General features: G+C 43.5%; 1 protein-coding gene across 2 annotated transcripts in view; it reads left to right on the plus strand.

The window, feature by feature from the left end:
- igsf11 (immunoglobulin superfamily member 11) overlaps positions 1 to 18,203 on the plus strand; it is an 85,908-nt gene that overhangs the window by 20,135 nt on the left and 47,570 nt on the right. The window contains exon 2 of one of the 2 annotated variants that reach the window (XM_034549276.1): positions 3,899 to 3,928. In XM_034549276.1, coding sequence (XP_034405167.1) covers positions 3,899 to 3,928 — 30 coding nt within the window. Of the gene's footprint in view, positions 1 to 3,898; positions 3,929 to 6,395; positions 6,497 to 18,203 lie in introns of those variants that run through there. The other variant, XM_034549277.1, reaches the window with a different exon arrangement.

Genomic DNA, 18,203 nt, shown 5'->3' on the forward strand with positions numbered 1-18,203 from the left:
TATGGAAATCTCAAATTGAATCAAACTCATAACTTCGCCCTGATGGCGTTGGGGAGAATTTTCAATTTTCATATTATATTTATTTGTTGGTAATTTGGATGAGGCTATACCCTTGATAGGAATTCCCCTCCAAATATATCGACCTATTCCCCAGTGGCAACCTTCGTAACTCTCTCAAGTTAAAGACATATAAGTACCGACTGTGTGATTTTAATAAAGTCAAAGACCAGGAGCCTTCATTCCACATCCATTCGGTTTATTGTCCGAAGGAGTTGGCAACGCTGTGATACTGAAGAAGATTCAGTTGCGCTCCATCGGGGTGGATCATCACCCTGGACAACGGACTCGAGCTGTGGACACGGACATACTGTCTTCACTGTCTTCACATATGTCACCATTGTAAATTGATGGCAAGCGGTTGCTTATTTAAAACATCCAGCAGCAGACACACAGCGACATTATCATTCATTCAGAGTTGTGGGTTAATTAGAACATGGAAGGCCGTTGACTCTTGTTTAGCTCTGTCTTGGTCTCATTAGCAGCTTAATGCTCCGCTATGTTAAACCAGCTAGTTGCTGATTGGTATTGAGCAGGAGGGTGTACAGTGGGAGTGAAGCCTTTCACAAACACATCGTCATTCCATCTATTCTTAACGGTTAAATATTGATTTAAAGCCGTTTAAACAGACAACCAGCATCAAAAAAAAATACTTCTTTATTAGGTTCCACCTGCTCTCTCAACTCTCAGCGTTAATCCTCCGGATTTAGTTTATCGTTCCGTAACTTTCTTTCCATTTTTATACGTCTTTCTTCTATTTTTTTTTCTTCCCACGAATGGCCTCCGGAGTCCGAGGGGAAACCAGCCGAGGAACTGCAAATGAGCAATTACCAAGATGGGCAAACACCGAGGCTGATGTTTGAACTGAGAACAAAGACGTGCATAGATTAACACAAACATTGATGTCGGGGGGGGTAAGAGAAAGAAAGGCTGAGACGGTACACAAGAGACAATTACAGAGGGTTGTGATATGTGCTCGTCAATGGGCTTTTTACCGACTTTTACTCGTGGTGGTGGTCGGGGGGGGGGGGGGGGGGGGGGGGGGGGGATGCTACAGCTGGGGTGGCTCGGTCTCCATGGAAACTGACATTCCCTTGAAGGTGCTTGGCAGCCACCGCCAATTGTTGAGCATCCGGTAATGGTTTGAAATTCTCCGTAAAAGTGCCTCAGAGGTTGAGATTAAATTCAACCTGCTCGGGGTGACTAATCAGGACGCAGTGTGTGATGGCATTCAGACAGGGAAATATATAGTCTGTTACTCACAGGTTTTATTTTCGCTCTTTTTTTTTTTTTTTTTTTTGTTCTCGCCTTGCCAGTCAGTCACACGGATATTACTTTGTCATTGTTTTTAGAATAATTTCTTGTATCGATAGTGACTGATTGCTCATATTCCTGGTCGGGGGAGGCCTATCCAACTGTCATTTGAGGGCAGGGACAATGTCTTTATGTCCAATATATCCATTTTTTTTTTTTTTTTAGAATAACAACATGTTTTTCTGTTATTTCTACACACTTTTTTCTTCTTTTTTTGTTCTCCCTTGAGCCTTTGCTCCAGCCGAGAGACCCATCTGAATGCGAGTGGTCGGGCACCACTGCTCAACAACAGAGGACATGATCGCTCCTCACCGGAGTCCAACTCTTTCGCCGTATGCAGTGTTGAGGGCTGCTGCGGATGGGCCCGTGAACATCTGCCACTGAAAAGGATCAGCCAGGCGAAGCGTCAGCCTCGCACTTCTAACCCTCACAGCCAGCTCATGCTGAAAATATGGCCAATTATTTCTGTGTGCTTCTTTTTTCTCTCTTTCTTTTTTTTGTTTTTACCTCCTGAATACATCGTTGAGAACCTTTTTTTTTAGTTGACTCGTAATCACATTTGTAAACGTAGGTTTCACCGAAACAAGCAGAACGCTTTTTTTTTTTCTTTTGAGTTCGGTCCGCTCCTACTGGATTTGATCTTGTCACACATGAAGGGGGCGTAATGGGATTCTCCATTGAGCAAGTGCACATGTTTCAAGATTACAAGCACTCGGCTCTCTACGACATGTTATTTGCATTGGTTATACGAAACCAATCATACACGGGGGTTTTTTTTTATGGCAAGGCGAAAGGAGATTTCATCCTGTGATTTCAGATGAATACCTCAGACATGAACTTGCACATGAATGTGGTAAAGATGATTTGTATGCCGCAGCAGCTCCCGTAGTTTCCAGGCTTCCTGTCGCTTGGGTGGCCAGTCTCTGTTTGGCCTGAGAGAGAGACAAAGGTTTTTTTTGGCACAGGACATATCGTGACTTTCAGAGTCTCGCAGTGCACGCCAATGAAGCTTGAGTTTCGCACGACATTACAGAACAAGACAAATTGTTTAATATAGTTTATTTCCTGGTCTCACGAAATCAGCAGGTATGGCTAAAGTCAGTCTGGTTTTGAATACTTTCCTCTCGGGAAAGCAACGAGATGAAAGTGTATGTCTTCCCCAGGTTCAGTCCAGGCAAACAGCTTTTTCACTGAAAGCATTCAAAGCCGTTTGAGTGACAGTAAAGTATCTTAAACACTCGTTTCTGACCAATCCGCAGCCAGTGCTTGACCATCCCACTGAGCAGGTTATCAGGCAGCAGATGTACTGAGTATCCATTAGCAACAGCATGTCCAGATCCAGCAGACACAAGTTGGTTGGTTCCAGTGCATCGGCTTCAGACTGGAAAACAATAATTAAAGCTTGAGTACTTAAGGAAAATTTTTCTAGTGTCGGTACTATTGGCACAGTTTGGCCCTGGGAGGCGAATAACAGATTCATTTAAATTCCCAGTGAATCCATTATTTATTATCTATCAAAATGAAGAGGCAGACATATCTACAGAGTATTTTTCTGTTGTGTCTTCAGTGGCCAATGAGCATTACCAAACCTCTTACCACTGAGTTGAAATCTTAATCATCTTTTGCACTGTAACAAATGTATCAAATATGCACTCGCAGGCATCTCTGTCACCACCTTTTATTCTTTAATACCAGTGACGTGTAAGAAGCATCGCTTGCTGCAAAGGTTGACTGATGCCAATTGTTATGATGATGGCGGCATGTCAGGTGCAAGTCACACATCCGGCTGCCTGGTCCGATTTTTATTGAGAGAGAAATGTAGTTTGGGGGCGTACATGCTATATTGTCAAGCAGCTGATGGGGATGGAGAGACATCCCATGCTTTGGTGCGAATGCTCACGAGTCAAGGTGATGACGCAACAATTTGGTGTCAGTTTGCAATCCACCGGTACGGGTGTATCCCGAGTGTGTGTGCAGGCGTGTCGGAGAAATGCTCGTTGGTGTGTCCGTCTCTGTTACAGAAGCGCATTCTGTGTGTGTGTGTGTGTGTGTGTGTTGTACTTAGCACGTGTGGATGTTGACTGCTTTTGGTGGATACGCACCCCTGCACAATAATTACTTTACGCTTGGTGCCAGGGAAGGATTTCACCCCTTTTCAGGGGTAGATGGTCAATAAAACACACGCACACGCACACACACACACGCATGCACATGCATCTCTCTCCTTCAAACACACATAAGTCAATATGTTTGCTAAGCTAACACTAATGCTGACACTGGAATGCACTAACAATTACTTGCTGTTGCAGGAACAAGAAGTACAAGTCTTGAGTGACACGGCTCAATAGGCAATTATAGAGGAGCATTGAGAGAACCGAGCGTGGTGTGGGTTCTGCCCACAGAGAGAAGCTGATGTTGTTGATTTTATGTTTAAATTGCTTCATCAGTGCGGCAGCGCACTGTATGACCTGCTTATGTGCTCTCAGAACACAACAGTAATTATGTTTTCTTCTTCTTCTTTTTGCAGGTTCAAGGTTTGATCTACACACGGGGAAAGGTAAAACAAAAGTCTTCCATTTAATTCTAGACCTCTTTGCTTTCTCTCTCTGCATGCGGAGGGAGACATGAGGATTTGATTGGCAGGCATTAGTATCTGCAATTGTGTGTTCAGGTTGTGTGCGGATGGATAGAGCGGCATTACACTGGGGGGGAGGGGGGGGATTTGTGGGCCGGTCGGTCGTTTTCACTCCACATTCACACATGCACAAAACGGTTATCCTAATCATGGTGAACATAAAATGTGGATTAGGGGTGTCTTATGGTATCAGTCATAATCACACACAAACCACATACTGAAATACTCCAGCGCACATGCACCTGCTGCAAAAAAAAGAAAGAAAGGACGGGACTACAAATTGCCTTTGGAGAGGTGGTAATGCTGGCTCTGCTCAGTTTTTAGTTGATACAAACGTCTTAAATGGTCCCCTGCTGTGCGTATTTTTTGCATGTACTGTGTCTTTAGACTAATGACTCGACAGGATGTCGCTCCCAACTGATTCGACTAAATAGAAGATCAGCGTTACTTCTATCCTGAGATTTAAAAGCATATTCAGTCGTCTAGGATGATTTTTTTGTTTGCCGTCGAGGCAGCATTTGATCATTATACCGATGGTGGGCCTATAGAGTCTATTTCTGGCAGATGGAGTCTGCAACGGTTTATGTCTGCGGCCTTCCCTGTGTAGATCCCAGAGTATTTTAGTCCAGAATAATCCCCACCATCTGCTGTCTCCACTACGTTTTAGTGCTCAGTATCTCTCCTCTATCTGTCACTGTAGTGTATTTCTCTTGTTTTTCCTCTATATTTTATGATCCCTTCACAGTTGCATCTTTTTTTCTTCTTTTTTTTTTATCGTGTTGCCACTCTTCCTCTTATATTCAGGCCCTCATTCTCCATCACCTTCCTTCTACTTCCTCCACTCAATCCCAATTGGACTGCTCCTTCCTTTCTTTTCTTCACGCTGTCCACTTTTACACGATGTCTTCCTCCTCCTCTTAACATTTGCTTTTTTGGCCTTTCCTTCTTTTAAATCTCTGGATGTCTCCACACATACTTCACCATGTTCTCTCATATACGCCCACGCCAACCACTTTCCAAAGGCTGTCATATCCTAATCTGGGCTTCACGAGTGCAGACTATACCCCCGGTTTTTCCAATTTGAAAGTCCTTTAGATCAACTCCATATGGAGCAATATTTTATACGTGCATTTTTTTCCCCAGCATAAGTGCTCCTCAGGATTGGGTTGCACCAGCTGTTCGTAAATCCATCGCTAAGTTTATGTGTTAAATCCTTCCTACGTTCTTAGCAACCCCTAGCTAGTTTCAAACTGGTGATTAACTAAATTGGTGTCGCCCCAATCAAACTTAAGGAATGTCTTGGCTAGTAAAGTGTAAATCTGTGGCTAAGAAACATCTGTGGCGCTATCCAATCAAAAGCAATCAACTATGTGAACAGGAAGTCAGTGCAGCATCATGAGCTGTACAATAACATCCTGAAATACCAGCTTTATGAAGCCAAATTGTGTTGCGTAAACCGTAATGAAGTTGTTTCCTGTGAGGATGGAAGTTTATTTTGAAAAGACTCTACGTGTGTAACAAGCTTAAACGCACGCATCATGTAAAATAACTTTCCCTAACGTATGCGAAACGTTATTTGAGGATACGCTGACTAATTGATGTTTAAATCTACACTGATTAATCTCTTGTGTTGTAACTTGAATCATTTTTTTTGAACCAGCAGCTGGTGCGACCGGCTTGAGCAGAGCCCCGAAAACAACAAACCAACACAGTTTCTTTCTGGCCGCGCTGCTGACAAAACGCAGCACATCTTACGCCGCCACGGGCTGCCAGCTCATTCACACTGCTCCACGATACCTGTTTTTGAAAAGAATACGCAGTTAGTAACTGAGGATGACCATTAAACAGGGACTCGTTGTTCAGAGACCCTGAAACTAACAGGCATTGAACACTTTGCTTTATTCCGTCACACACTCCCCGATCCAAGCATTGCACAGTTGTTTTGTGTTCTTTTGTGAAAATACGAGAGCTTGACAGTATACAGTGTAGTTTAGTTATGCAAAGGGCCTTGGGACTGTAAAAAAAGAGATGTATCGGCTTGCTTGGAAAATCCCATTTGAAATGGGACTGGCTCTCATCTTCCAATACAAGTATACCTCTGAGGTGCCCTGGGAAAAGCCACTCGACTCTTAGCTGCTCCGCTGGAGTCGTTCTCGGGCAAATGGTACATGACTGCTGCAGAAAGTGTGTGTGTGTGTGTGTGTGTGTGTGTGTGCGACTGTATCACTTATATCCTCTGCCCTCCTCTCTCAGACTGATGCTCTAAGTGAGGCTGAGCTCTTTGTCAAATGAATACAACTGAGAACATGACGACAACACTCAGAGCAGAGGTACACGCATCCAACGACTTTGAAGACATCCACAGAGAGACATGGCGCTATAATGGGAAGGGTAGAGTGCAAAAGTTGTTCTGGATTCAGCCGTGTGTTTCCCCCGAGAGGGGTGCAACGACAACAACGAGGACAACATGAACAACCAAAGTACAGACAGGTATGACATCCGCACCTCAGTGACATGGTTGTCAGCCGTGTACGGCACAGGCACATCTCTGTACCAGCGCACAGCTGGATTAACAATGACTGAATGGATTTGTGTGTGTGTGTGTGTGTGTGTGTGTGTGTGTGTGTGTGTGTGTGTGTGTGTGTGTGTGTGTGTGTGTGTGTGTGTGTGTGTGTGTGTGTGTGTGTGTGTGTGTGTGTGTGTGTGTGTGTGTGTGTGTGTGTGTGTGTGTGTGTGTGTGTGTGTGTGTGTGTGTGTGTGTGTGTGTGTGTGTGTGTGTGTGTGTGTGTGTGCGCGCGCGCGGGAGTCAGACAGAGACAGAATGATAAAACACAGTGATGACTCCTGTGTCAAGTGGGTATTTGATAAAGCCGGATACCTTAAACAGATACCGATAATACCCCGAGATCATCATATTTTGGCTCGACTTCTAATGACATCACAAAACCATGGACCCCACGTGTACATGTGAGCGTGCACGCACACACACACACACACACACACACACACACGGCACTGAGCAGATCATATCCTCGTCATCTGACCCAAATCCATTACCACGAGGAGTCACAACCTCATCCCCCCTCTCCCCCCCCCCCCCCCCGCTCTTCTTCCTCAATTTCCTCCCCTTCCGCTTCCTCCCCTCTCGTTCTCGCCCAGACGTAAGGGCCCCTGCGAGGGACATTTCCTCTGCGAGCTCCTTTGAAACGACCTGAACGGAGACGGTTGAACGGTGAAATTAAGCGTGTAGGTGTTCTCAGCCCGTGGGCACTTACGTTGCAGTTCTTTGAAGTGCCTCTCTTTTTACGCCACTCAGAATGCTATTTTTTCTGGAAAAAAGGCTTTTGTAACAGCAGATAAAGATAACTTCAGCTCCAGCCGATACAGACGTCATCTCGTGTTTTATAAATGGTAACGATGATGCTCCTCGAATAAATGTATAAGGCATAAACATAATGTGTGTATGACAGTAGTAGGATTGCCAGCTGCATGCCCCCCTGCTGCTGTGAATTGTCTTGGATTTCTGTTGATAGCCATTCCTCTGCGGAGCCCAGTATTAAAATCCTCCATGATGTTATTCTTTCCGTAGCTCTTTATCCTCCGCGCTGCAATGCATTTCTTGGATTACTTGCATCCTAACATTGAGTAGCACTCGCACGAGGCACGCAATCTGCTCGACGATTCAAAAATGCTCCTAATTGAAATGCTGAAAAGACAGCTCGGGCTAATCAGCTTAGAGATGTAGTCCACAGTCGACGGATAATAAAGAGGATCTTAGTGCTGAAGAGTCTATTACCACCCCTGTAATGAGAGTTCACACAATGTGAGCGGAGCACAATGGAGGGATAGGAAAGTTAAGAGGGAGACGGTGGCGGCGCGGAGGACTAAACGGCTGCGGAGACGAGCTCCCATTGTTTAAAAAGATGAGTAACATCAAAGCAAAAGGGGTTGAACACCTGCTGCAGAAATGTGTAAGGAGGTGAACCGATGCAGGATGGAAGAGTGCGGGTAAATGCCAGCATAAATGTTGTGCATGCTGGAGTAGATCCTTAAAATTACTGGAGAAAAAACAATCTCCTGGAATTTGGCGCAAGACTGTACAGAAACAAGTTCTTCCAAAAATGTCCAATGTGATGGTTTTATGATCTCCTTCGACAACTCAACATACTGTAAGAGATCAGACGTGAACCAGGTTCTCAAGTGTCTTCACTTAATGGTTTTGAACGAGGATTAAAAAAACGTGCGTTATCACCACGTCGTTTTTTTTTTTTTTTTTGGGCGAGATGACGAGCGGAGATGAATTGACTGTGAACGCAAACACGTGTTTCCCGAATTGGGACAATGAACCATCGCTGTGGGACCGAGCTTCGAGGAGGATGAAGTGATCCGTCTTCTTTGTAGTGCTCGGCAGTCTGGCCGCTCAGATAAAGACGTGCAGGTTTTTTTTTTTTTTTTTTTCCTCTCTGAGCACTGCAGAAATAGATAAAAGCATGAATAACTTTCTCCATTCCTGAGAACAATCGTCTTGTTTTTGAACAAGAATACAGTCAATAATTAACTCTTGGATGTGTCGTTTTAAGTTGTCGAACTAAAGATTGTCTGGAAAGAAGAACACAGCGGAAGGTGTCCAATATGGCCGACATAAACTAAGGTAACGGGTGGCAATAATATAATATATATATAATATATGTACCGTATCCTGGTATTGGATGACGGCCTTGTTTTAGTTACAACTCTCTCTCTCACTTTCTGACCCACCGACCTCGACTTTCCACACACACACACACACACACACACACACACACACACACACACACACACACACACACACACACACACGCGCGCGCCTCTGTTTATGAGCCAGAGGTCAGGGCCGTGACGTACGAGTGGGACACACCAGCTCACGTGGAATCGTACCTTAAAGTACAGAAGGGACCCCTCTCTCTCTCTCTCTCTCTCTCTCTCTCTCTCTCTCTCTCTCTCTTCTTACCTCGCTGTGAAGTGAATCCGGCCGCTGTGTAGAATGTATTTTATGATATTTTAATCCAATTAAAGTTGAAATGCCTTGTTTAGAATTAGCGGCGCATGCCACAGTTATTGAAAGTGTGATCAGATGTCCAATTTAAATGAACCTGTCCTTGCACTCACTGTCCTCCCATAGTCGGCGCTTCAAAGGAGCGATTCGTGTTTGTTGTTTACACGCGCTGCTGTACTGGATGTCTTATCTGTTGTTTACATAGATGAGGGAAAAAAAAAAGAAAGAATCTGAACGTAACCAGAGGCGCTGAACTTAAAGGAAGACTTTGGCACTTCGGAAAATACGCTTCTTTGTTTTTCTTGTCGAGGATTGGATCACAATATTGATTTAACTCTCATTTCCGTAGCACAAAGACATGGAAACGGCGAGCTTGGCTGTATCAGCACTTCTGAAGCTCACTAATTAACATGTCATATAGGAGCAGCGGCTTCATGGCATCTTAGCTGGTTAACACTGTAACACCTGAAAAACGTTGTATTTTTACTCTGGAAGCTAAACCGACTGTCTGTCACTAGCAGCTGGCAGACGACAGAAATGTGCCGAACCCAAAAACTTTTCATTTCCTCTCCATAAAGAAAAGAAATCAACAGTTCATAGGCTCGCGTATTGACTTATTGGTTTTTATTTCCCCACCCACTGTAGCAGTGAGGAGGATCTGCCTGCAGTGACACAATACGAGCAATCAATACGGTTAATATGTTCAAACGTATACGGATTGATATTTGTGATTTAAACAGCTGTCTTTGCACATCTCGATTCACTGAATGCAACAAAAATAGACTCGAAGTTTTAAAAATAAGGGGCGGGGTCTCCCTCTGCTTGAGGTAGCGCCATCTAGTGTGTATCCTAACAATATGACTGTGGCACAACACAGAATCTAACACTATTATTTTCATTCTATTCTGTTCCCTCGTGATGGATCAAGCATATCGAACATGTGATCTCTCTCTCTGCTCTGCCCTCCAGCCAGGGAGGGGACTACTTTGTCTCTACATGTGTGAGGTGGGCAGATGCCAGCCACGGGAACGGCATTGCTCATTACCGTCGACAACGCAACCATTAATCATCGCACCTTCAAGTATCTGAGACCTGCAGGATACAAATGTATAGATGCCCTTAAGAATATTTCATTAAAATACGTGTATATATGCATATATATTTTTGCATTGGGTCAGTCATGTGTTCATAGTTTGTCTGCGCAGTATTAAAGACATCGGCAACACATTTTCAACCCAGAACAACCTGACGAGGACGTGTTTTTAGGGTGTCCCAATTTTCACGTTGAGATATCTTTTGTGCTCCAACCCGAGGCGCGTGTGAAGTGAGGGAGACGCTGTGGGTGCGGGTGAGGTCAGGCCCCAGAGGCTCAGCCATTGGTCAGTGTCGGGGCGGCTAATTTAGAAAGTGTTGTGTCAGAGTAATAGGAACTAAGACACACACACACACACACACACACACACAAAGGCTGTCTCTAACTACTGACATTACACTCTTGACCCATTAGCGTCAATGGAACGGTTATTCCGCTGTAAGTAAATGGAAAGACGAGCGTGTGGAAGCAGAGCAGAGTGAGCGGGCTCTATAAGGACAGACAACAGATGGGGAGGAAATATGGTGAGTTCAAAGAGGTGGGGCTGGAAGAGGAGAGTTAAAAGTTGGTCTGTGATTGACAGAGGGAGAAAGGCAAGGAGTGAAAGAGATGAGGGGGGGAGGGGGGGATGGAGAGCAGCTGTCCTCAGATGTCTGTCTCTCAGGGCGCAACCAGGAAACATCTTTTAAGTTTCTCAACCTTGGCATTCGGGCACCAGGACAAGTGCAAATATGAGGAAACATGGTGCGGACAGGATGAAGAACTTCTTATTTTAACTTTTTTTTTCTCTCCCTCCGTCCGGTGGGCTTGTTGTACGAGTGTGCCCACGTCAGATGCTCCTAACTTTCAGGGTGATATACGTGCACATGAATGCGTAAAAATGAGTGCATGTAAGGCCACGCGTCCTGTCCCGCGTGTCCCGCATCGTCGTCGTGCTTTCAGAGAGCCATAAAGGTTTTGAGCGTCATCGGCAGCAGAATTAACGGACTTTGGCAAGTCAAGGAAAAGGGAAAAGTAACGAGTCGTGTTCATGCCCGAGTCACCTGAAGGTCGAACGGTCGTAGTGTTATGCAATAGCATCAATAGCGGTGATATCGTTGGGCTATATGGATGAATTTAGAATTCGATTAGCCTATCATTTTTTATTGCAGCGTCAATAATAATATAATACGGTCAACATAATTAAGAAATGAACAATTTCATGTATGTATGGACATAGTGTATGTAATATGATGTTTGTAGATTTCCCCACTGCGGGACGAATAAAAGATTATTATTATAAATGTAATTCATAAAGGGTTTTTTAAACTTTGAAATCGTTTTAAATGAATGAAATATAGACAATCCAATAGTGGGAAACTTGGATAACAGAAGACTCCAACGGCTGGTGTGGACGACTCGTAAATTGTGTTTTTGAAAACTACGAAAATATGTGGAAAAGTTCTCCCAAATCACTGGAACAAGCCACTTTACAACTAACCTCTTTGTGCGAGTGGGCGCGTGAGGCCCATTGTGCGACCGTCTGTGTCGTTCTGACTGAAAACGATGTCTTTGAATAGCAGCTTTATTTTACATCAAGGGAAGAAATAATTGCTTTTGGATCGGCGGTTTCATATGCAATTTGGATTAAGCCTAATTTAAAATAACTGGCTTTGCCGTAAACCTCTTTTTTCAAATTTGAATTGCAGATCCACACGGGCCGCTACTGTACAGTGCACGTTGAGGGAATTTCATCATCCCATTAGACCCAGTTAAGAGCGATTATTGCATAATTTGAGAACGACGAGGGTGGCAAAGGTTGGAAATGAGCCGGTTTTCTTATTGATTGACCTTTTGGAAAAGTGGGGGGGGGGGGCATGAAGCGTGCGCCCTTCGACGACCATGGCTCCAACCACCTGGAGTGATGGTCATAACCACATGGATCAACGAGGAGCGCGTATTGATTTCTGAGTGTGGCAGCCCCCGTCATGTATCTTACATACAGCTCGCCGCCCCATTCATTACAAGGCCATTTGTTTTTTGGGGATGATTATGGGCCATGTCCATGTTCGCTCATGCATTATGCAGAAAATATTGCACTCTTTAGTACCTGGGGGGTGGGGTGGGGTGAGCAATATAAACGCTCTGCCGTCATCGGTTATTCTGGAACAATCAAAGGACGGTAATGCGTCTGCCGAGCACCCTCAGCTGGGTAACTGTTTCCCAGTTATTGTTTTTTTTTCCTCTTCTCTCGATATTAGCTCTTTTGGACATCACTGCGATCACTGCTGTTATGATTTCCTTGCAGTTTTTTTAAAGAGAGACTGCATGTGTTACTGTCATATCAAAGGCAGCTATATAAATGGAATATTCTGTTTTATATCAAGCGACACAGCCTCGCACTCCTTGAATATCAATGTGAATAACTGAATTTTGAGGTACGGACCCCTTTTTTTTTGTGGAAAAGATTACAGCACTCCACTTGCATGTCATTTCTGAACTCATTTGCGAGAGAAGAACTCATTACTCAGCAAGGCAGATCCCTTCTTTCACTTTTTTTTTTTTTTTTTTTTTTTTTTGAGGCGAAGGCCACTGGATATATTTTATTTACACCTTATTACATTATTCAAGGGGAAGGGTTTTTCACGATGGAGCTATCTACATGTAGCTGTCGACCCCCCCCCCCCGCCCCATACACACACACACACACACACACACACACACACACACACACACACACACATTTGTAATGGCTGCAGGCTTTACCATAGCTACTCATCGGATAGTTTCTGGATTGAGAGCTCGGGGGATTCTCTCTCCGCAGAAAGTTTTCTGCTGTCAGGACTTCTCCCCAGGTGTGAAAACATCTTGGTGTGAACAACTTGTTTTTGTTCCTTTTTATTTTTTTTATTCTTGTGTGTCCTTGCTACATTTCCCACGCACATTATTATTTTCTTTTGTATTTTCTTTCTGCAGAGTAATCCCTCTCTTAGTTTCTTTCATCTGCCCCCCCGCCCCCCCTTCCCATTATACCGCCGTTTGCTCCCATCTTTTTTTTTAATCCTGCCTCATGTCTCGCTCCTCACTCCATCCTCCCCTTCCTTCTTTTTTTCCCTTTGCTCCTCTTTTATCCACTCCTTCATCTCTGCTTTGAAGTGACCACGAGACGAACCCCATCAGACGAAGCTTCGTAAGACCCCCTCAGCATTTTCCCCTTCAGAGTGTTTGTGCGTGTGCGTGTGCGTGTGCGTGTGTGTGTGTGTGCGTGTGTGCGTGTGTGTGTGTGTGTGTGTGTGTGTGAGCCTGCTTATGCCTCTAACTGATCTTTCTGCCAAGAGAATCCAACCTGTCAAGATCTGACAGTACATTCAAACAATATCCACTTTAGATATATCTGACCCCCGGGCAGCAGTGGTGTTGTGGGTCGACAGGAAACAGGAACATTCAGCGGAAATCTTTTCAAACTAAAGTGTTAGATGTACAGTTTTACTTTTTTTTTTTTTTTTTTATTGTATTGTGAAGTATTCAGCTTGGACTCTCGACACGGCAGTCATCAGTCACTCAGCGCGGGATCCCTCCTCCCAACACACACACACACACACACACACATACACACACACACGCACGCACACACACTCACTCTCCTTACTTGCACTGATCTTCAACACCAATCCCTCGTCCCTCAAAGCACAAACGAGGGGAAGAGGGATGACAAAAAAAATCAGATGACAGATTACCCGCTATATATAGAGCCAGTCTTATGCCGCCTCTCTTATTCATCCTCCGCCCGCGGCCCCAAGACATTGGATACACCTTTTGGTTTGCGACTGGCAGTGCATATAGACCCCCCGCCCCCCCACCCCCACCCACACCTGTCTCTTGGTGAATGGGTCCCGAGCCTCGTGGTGATTCTCAGTGACGTTGATTTGCAGATGGTCTTTCAATGGGAGGGGATAAACCCCACTGGTCAGTTTAGAAATATAACATGATCTTGTTAGCTCAGCACAACACAATAATAATCCCGAATTAGCACTATTTTAGCTTGGGAGGGGTGTCCCATTTTGACACACAATTGAAGAAAAGTCCTAGTCGGCCTCTTATAGAACGACGGTCTGCTCTGACATGCACTTTTGGTACCCACATGGAAGCAGAGCAACATCTATCCAGAGAGAGATGGATTACTGTGGTCTAGAGTGTAATATCCGCTGCTCCCTCCTGTCCATTTGTCTGCTAAGTGTTCCTATAGACTGTGTCATACGGCAGATTTATGCTCTCCTCGCTCTGGGCGAGAATATTGTAAAGTATGGATTAGAACCACAGCGGAAGGCCACGGATAATCTCCCTGTTTTGCTTTTTCCTGTCATTCTCACTCTGCTTTGCTCTCTCTCTCTTTACCACCTCACTCTCCTTTTCTCTCTCTCTCTCTCTGTGTAAATCATATGTTTTTTTTTTCTCTTTCTGTCCAGGATTTAGCCGCTGCTTAGAAGGTTGATCATTTGTACAAAACCAAAAGCAGATGACCTCTTTCTTCTAAACCTCTATTGTGTCCTTATGCTCACGTGTATTGAAGTATCACAGGAAAGCTTGACACATGCTATTTCATAACAGTTTATTTACATTACATTTTGTATAGTGTTTTAGGTTTCCTAATTTCCAAAAAGTGCATTTATTGTATTTTCTTTACAGTCTCCGCCACTCAAAAAGATGTTTTGCTTATTGTTACCTCACATGAATATTAGACCTTCACTGTGCATATTAATGTGTAAGGAGAATTTGATGCGTAGGGTTGTTTTCACATTCATTTTTGTGACATCACAAGTAGTGAAGCCAGTCGTGGTCCACTAGTGTGATGTGGACACCATTGCACAATACAGAGAGAAAGCACCTTTCATTAAATTAGGGACTTCTTGTTTCCAGTAGTTACACAACAAAAACAAACATTAAATATATAAAATCTGGATTAAAGAATTCTTTACCAGGTAACAAATTTTTTTTTGTGCTGAAAAAGCAAATCGCATCATCATTCATAGCAGAGTATACCATGTGTATGTCTGGAGGGCATCTTACATTTTTTATGTAAAGACAGATTTCCTCATAAGCTACAGTAAATGCACCAAAATGACAAAAAACACCTCGTACCAGAATTGACCTGCGGGGTGCATACCAATTCTGTGAAGAATCCGAGGTGTTGCTTTAACAACAAAGTAAGGCTGTGTGTGTGTGTGTGTGTGTGTGTGTGTGTGTGTGGTGTAAACTCAATCATTGGTGTGGGGCTCCTGTACCTGTGATACTTTTGCACACTTCCCCATTGCACATATTTTGGCAGTTTGCCAACGACAGACTTGACAAATAAACTGCATTAACTGAGAGTAACAGTCGTCAAGTGAAGCCTCACTAACTGTGTTTTTTAAAAAACAAAACAATTCATCATCATGGTTGATCACTTTGGACAAAAACCAAACAATATATTATTACATCAACCCCTCCAATTGGAACGACTAAAGCCACACTTCTTCATATAGAAAACACAATATATCACTGAATGTGTCAAGATACAATAATTGCTTTGCATACAAAGGATAATTGTATGTATTTCTTACTGTCCATCATAACAACAACGTGAGAAACTGCCCAGCTTTTTGCATCCGTAGTGATTCCCAACACCGATCATCCCAATACATTAAAACTCGTTAGCATAAAGTACTATTTGGATACGTTGTCTAAAGGTTAAACACAGACACATTAACACATTGATTTCTTTACTTCCTACACCCAGAGACTGCTTTACATGTAAAAACTCTTCTTTTACCCGGATACCAAAGGGAAATAACAGCTGCCACTTGCACTCGTGTACAGAAGCCTCAACGCATGTTTATTCATTCAAAAAACAGTGGTCCCTCTTTCTTTCTATCTTTCTTTCTTTCTCTCTTTCATTCTCTCTGTCTTCTCCTCGCTCACTTTCATCTGCTGCCTTGCTCATCACCATATCATTGGCACATTGCTGTGTCGTTCTCTTTCTTCTCTCACTTTAAAGTATCACTCTCCCTTCATATCACCTTTATGTATACTTTAATCTTCACAGGGGGGGAGGGAGAGGTAGCGATGGAGGCCTTCCCTGGGGATATAATTTATGTTACCGCATATATTTACATCAAACCCAAAGGTAAGCCCCCTCCCCTCTACACCAATCCACCTATCTACCCTCCGACGGCAGACATGAATACGATTCAACATTTCCAATTGGCTTCTCCCGTCTTCTACTCATCACGTCGTTGCCAGAAGCATCATTTTTTATATATATATATATATATATAATTTTTAGATGAAACGCAAAGAATATGTGCCAGTGAGGGCAGGGAGAGACAAATTGAAGCCATGAAACTATTCCTTTTCATGCTGAGAGGAGAAGGAGAGCTCTGTTAGCCTAGCTGACATTCCACTTAATTTGATTCATTACTGCGTGGTGACGCTATTGTCGCCCCATGCAGGGGAACTGGGCCAGTGGTAGAGCTTTGAAATATCCTGATGGAGGACAGGACAGTATGAAGAAGAAAAAAAAAAAAAGATATGGAAATGATGCAGCGTTTTCAACCCGGCCGCGGCCTTAACTCCAAATTGCCTTCACCACAATTCTTCAACCGTATTTGCGAACCAATCGTGAGGAGCAAATCGTGAAAACAAAATTGTGAGAAGAGATTCAGTCCAACCAGAACCAAGCCCATGGGGTCCGTGGAAGTTTGAACTGGACTGACGCTGTGCAGCATATTATGGGTTAGTGGAGTCCTACAGAGAAAAGAATATGGGCACATATATGGCAATATGTCAAACTTCATCAGGTGCCTCTATAAAACAGTATATGCAGAAGCATTTTATACATCTTTAAACGATAAGGCTGGTGTTTACTTTGACATTTTATTTTCTATATCTTGTTTTCAATAAATCCCATGAACAATTTCTTTGTTTGTCTTTGCACAAAAAAATGGCTGTCGACTATAAAAGTTAGAGCTAAATTTAGCAAACGTTATTAAAATAGGAGTAAAAGGTGCTTTTGTCTGGGGTTCCTTTTTGTTGATTTCCATCAGCGGATTAATACACATTCAGATTGTAGTCAGTATACTGTTACACATTCAGATTCTAATGCTCTAGGGAGTGTTTTTGGGGCAGCAGGACGGTGCATGTGGGGTTTATTCAAATTAAATTAAACTGCATGTGAGTTCATGGTAATGAAGGAACATGTCACCCAGAGCTCCACTGTGGAATTTAATGTATCCGTGTTTGGCCACACCAGCAACACTTTAATTTAAAGTAGAAGATACATCACTAGACAAATCCTTGAAGAACAATAGCCTAACGGTTCCATATATTCCTGGTTGAATGTTTGGCGATGACTGAAGATCAATAAATAAATAAATAAATAAATGTCCTTTTGGAACCTCGATCGACAGATTTCCAGTTTTTCCGCCACAAACAATATGTTCACTGTCTGACGGAGATAGCAGAGCAACTATTTGTTAAATCACTGACATACAAACAGACTCAGATGGAGAGCAAAGCCCAATCTGTCTGTGTGACTTGCTGCTGCGTGACTCATACAGTATGCGTACAGTACGGACAACTGGTCACCGGGCGCTTTTTGGCCACTACAAGTTGCTCGAGCATGCTGTTGTGGCCTAAATACATGACGCAGGACTCATTTAACCAAGAAATACCATATGAGACAATAAAAAAAGACAATGTTTTTGTATATTTAGGTTCAAAAGAATCATATCCGGGAACGTGTACAAAAATAGATTGCTCTAAAATAAGAGAAAATATGCTTTTGTGCCGGATTTAGCTACTCCTATTTAAATTTCCATCTGTAGGTTTTAATACCATAATATGTGGTGTGTTCAGAGTGATGGATCTCCTTCAGTGCCATTACTGAAACAGTCTAGAACACACATGCTTTATGACGTGCTGCGTGCCACTCTGGTTATTCAGAGGAGCCGCAGCCTCCTCGCCGAGAGCCACGCATCACAGGGGGTCCCCCCCGATGTCGTTGATGTGTTTGATTTTATTCATAAAGGATAAATGTACATTAGCATTCGAAA

Source organism: Cyclopterus lumpus, chromosome 13 (genome assembly GCF_009769545.1).
Source record: "Cyclopterus lumpus isolate fCycLum1 chromosome 13, fCycLum1.pri, whole genome shotgun sequence".
In the NCBI taxonomy this organism is placed as follows: domain Eukaryota; kingdom Metazoa; phylum Chordata; class Actinopteri; order Perciformes; family Cyclopteridae; genus Cyclopterus; species Cyclopterus lumpus.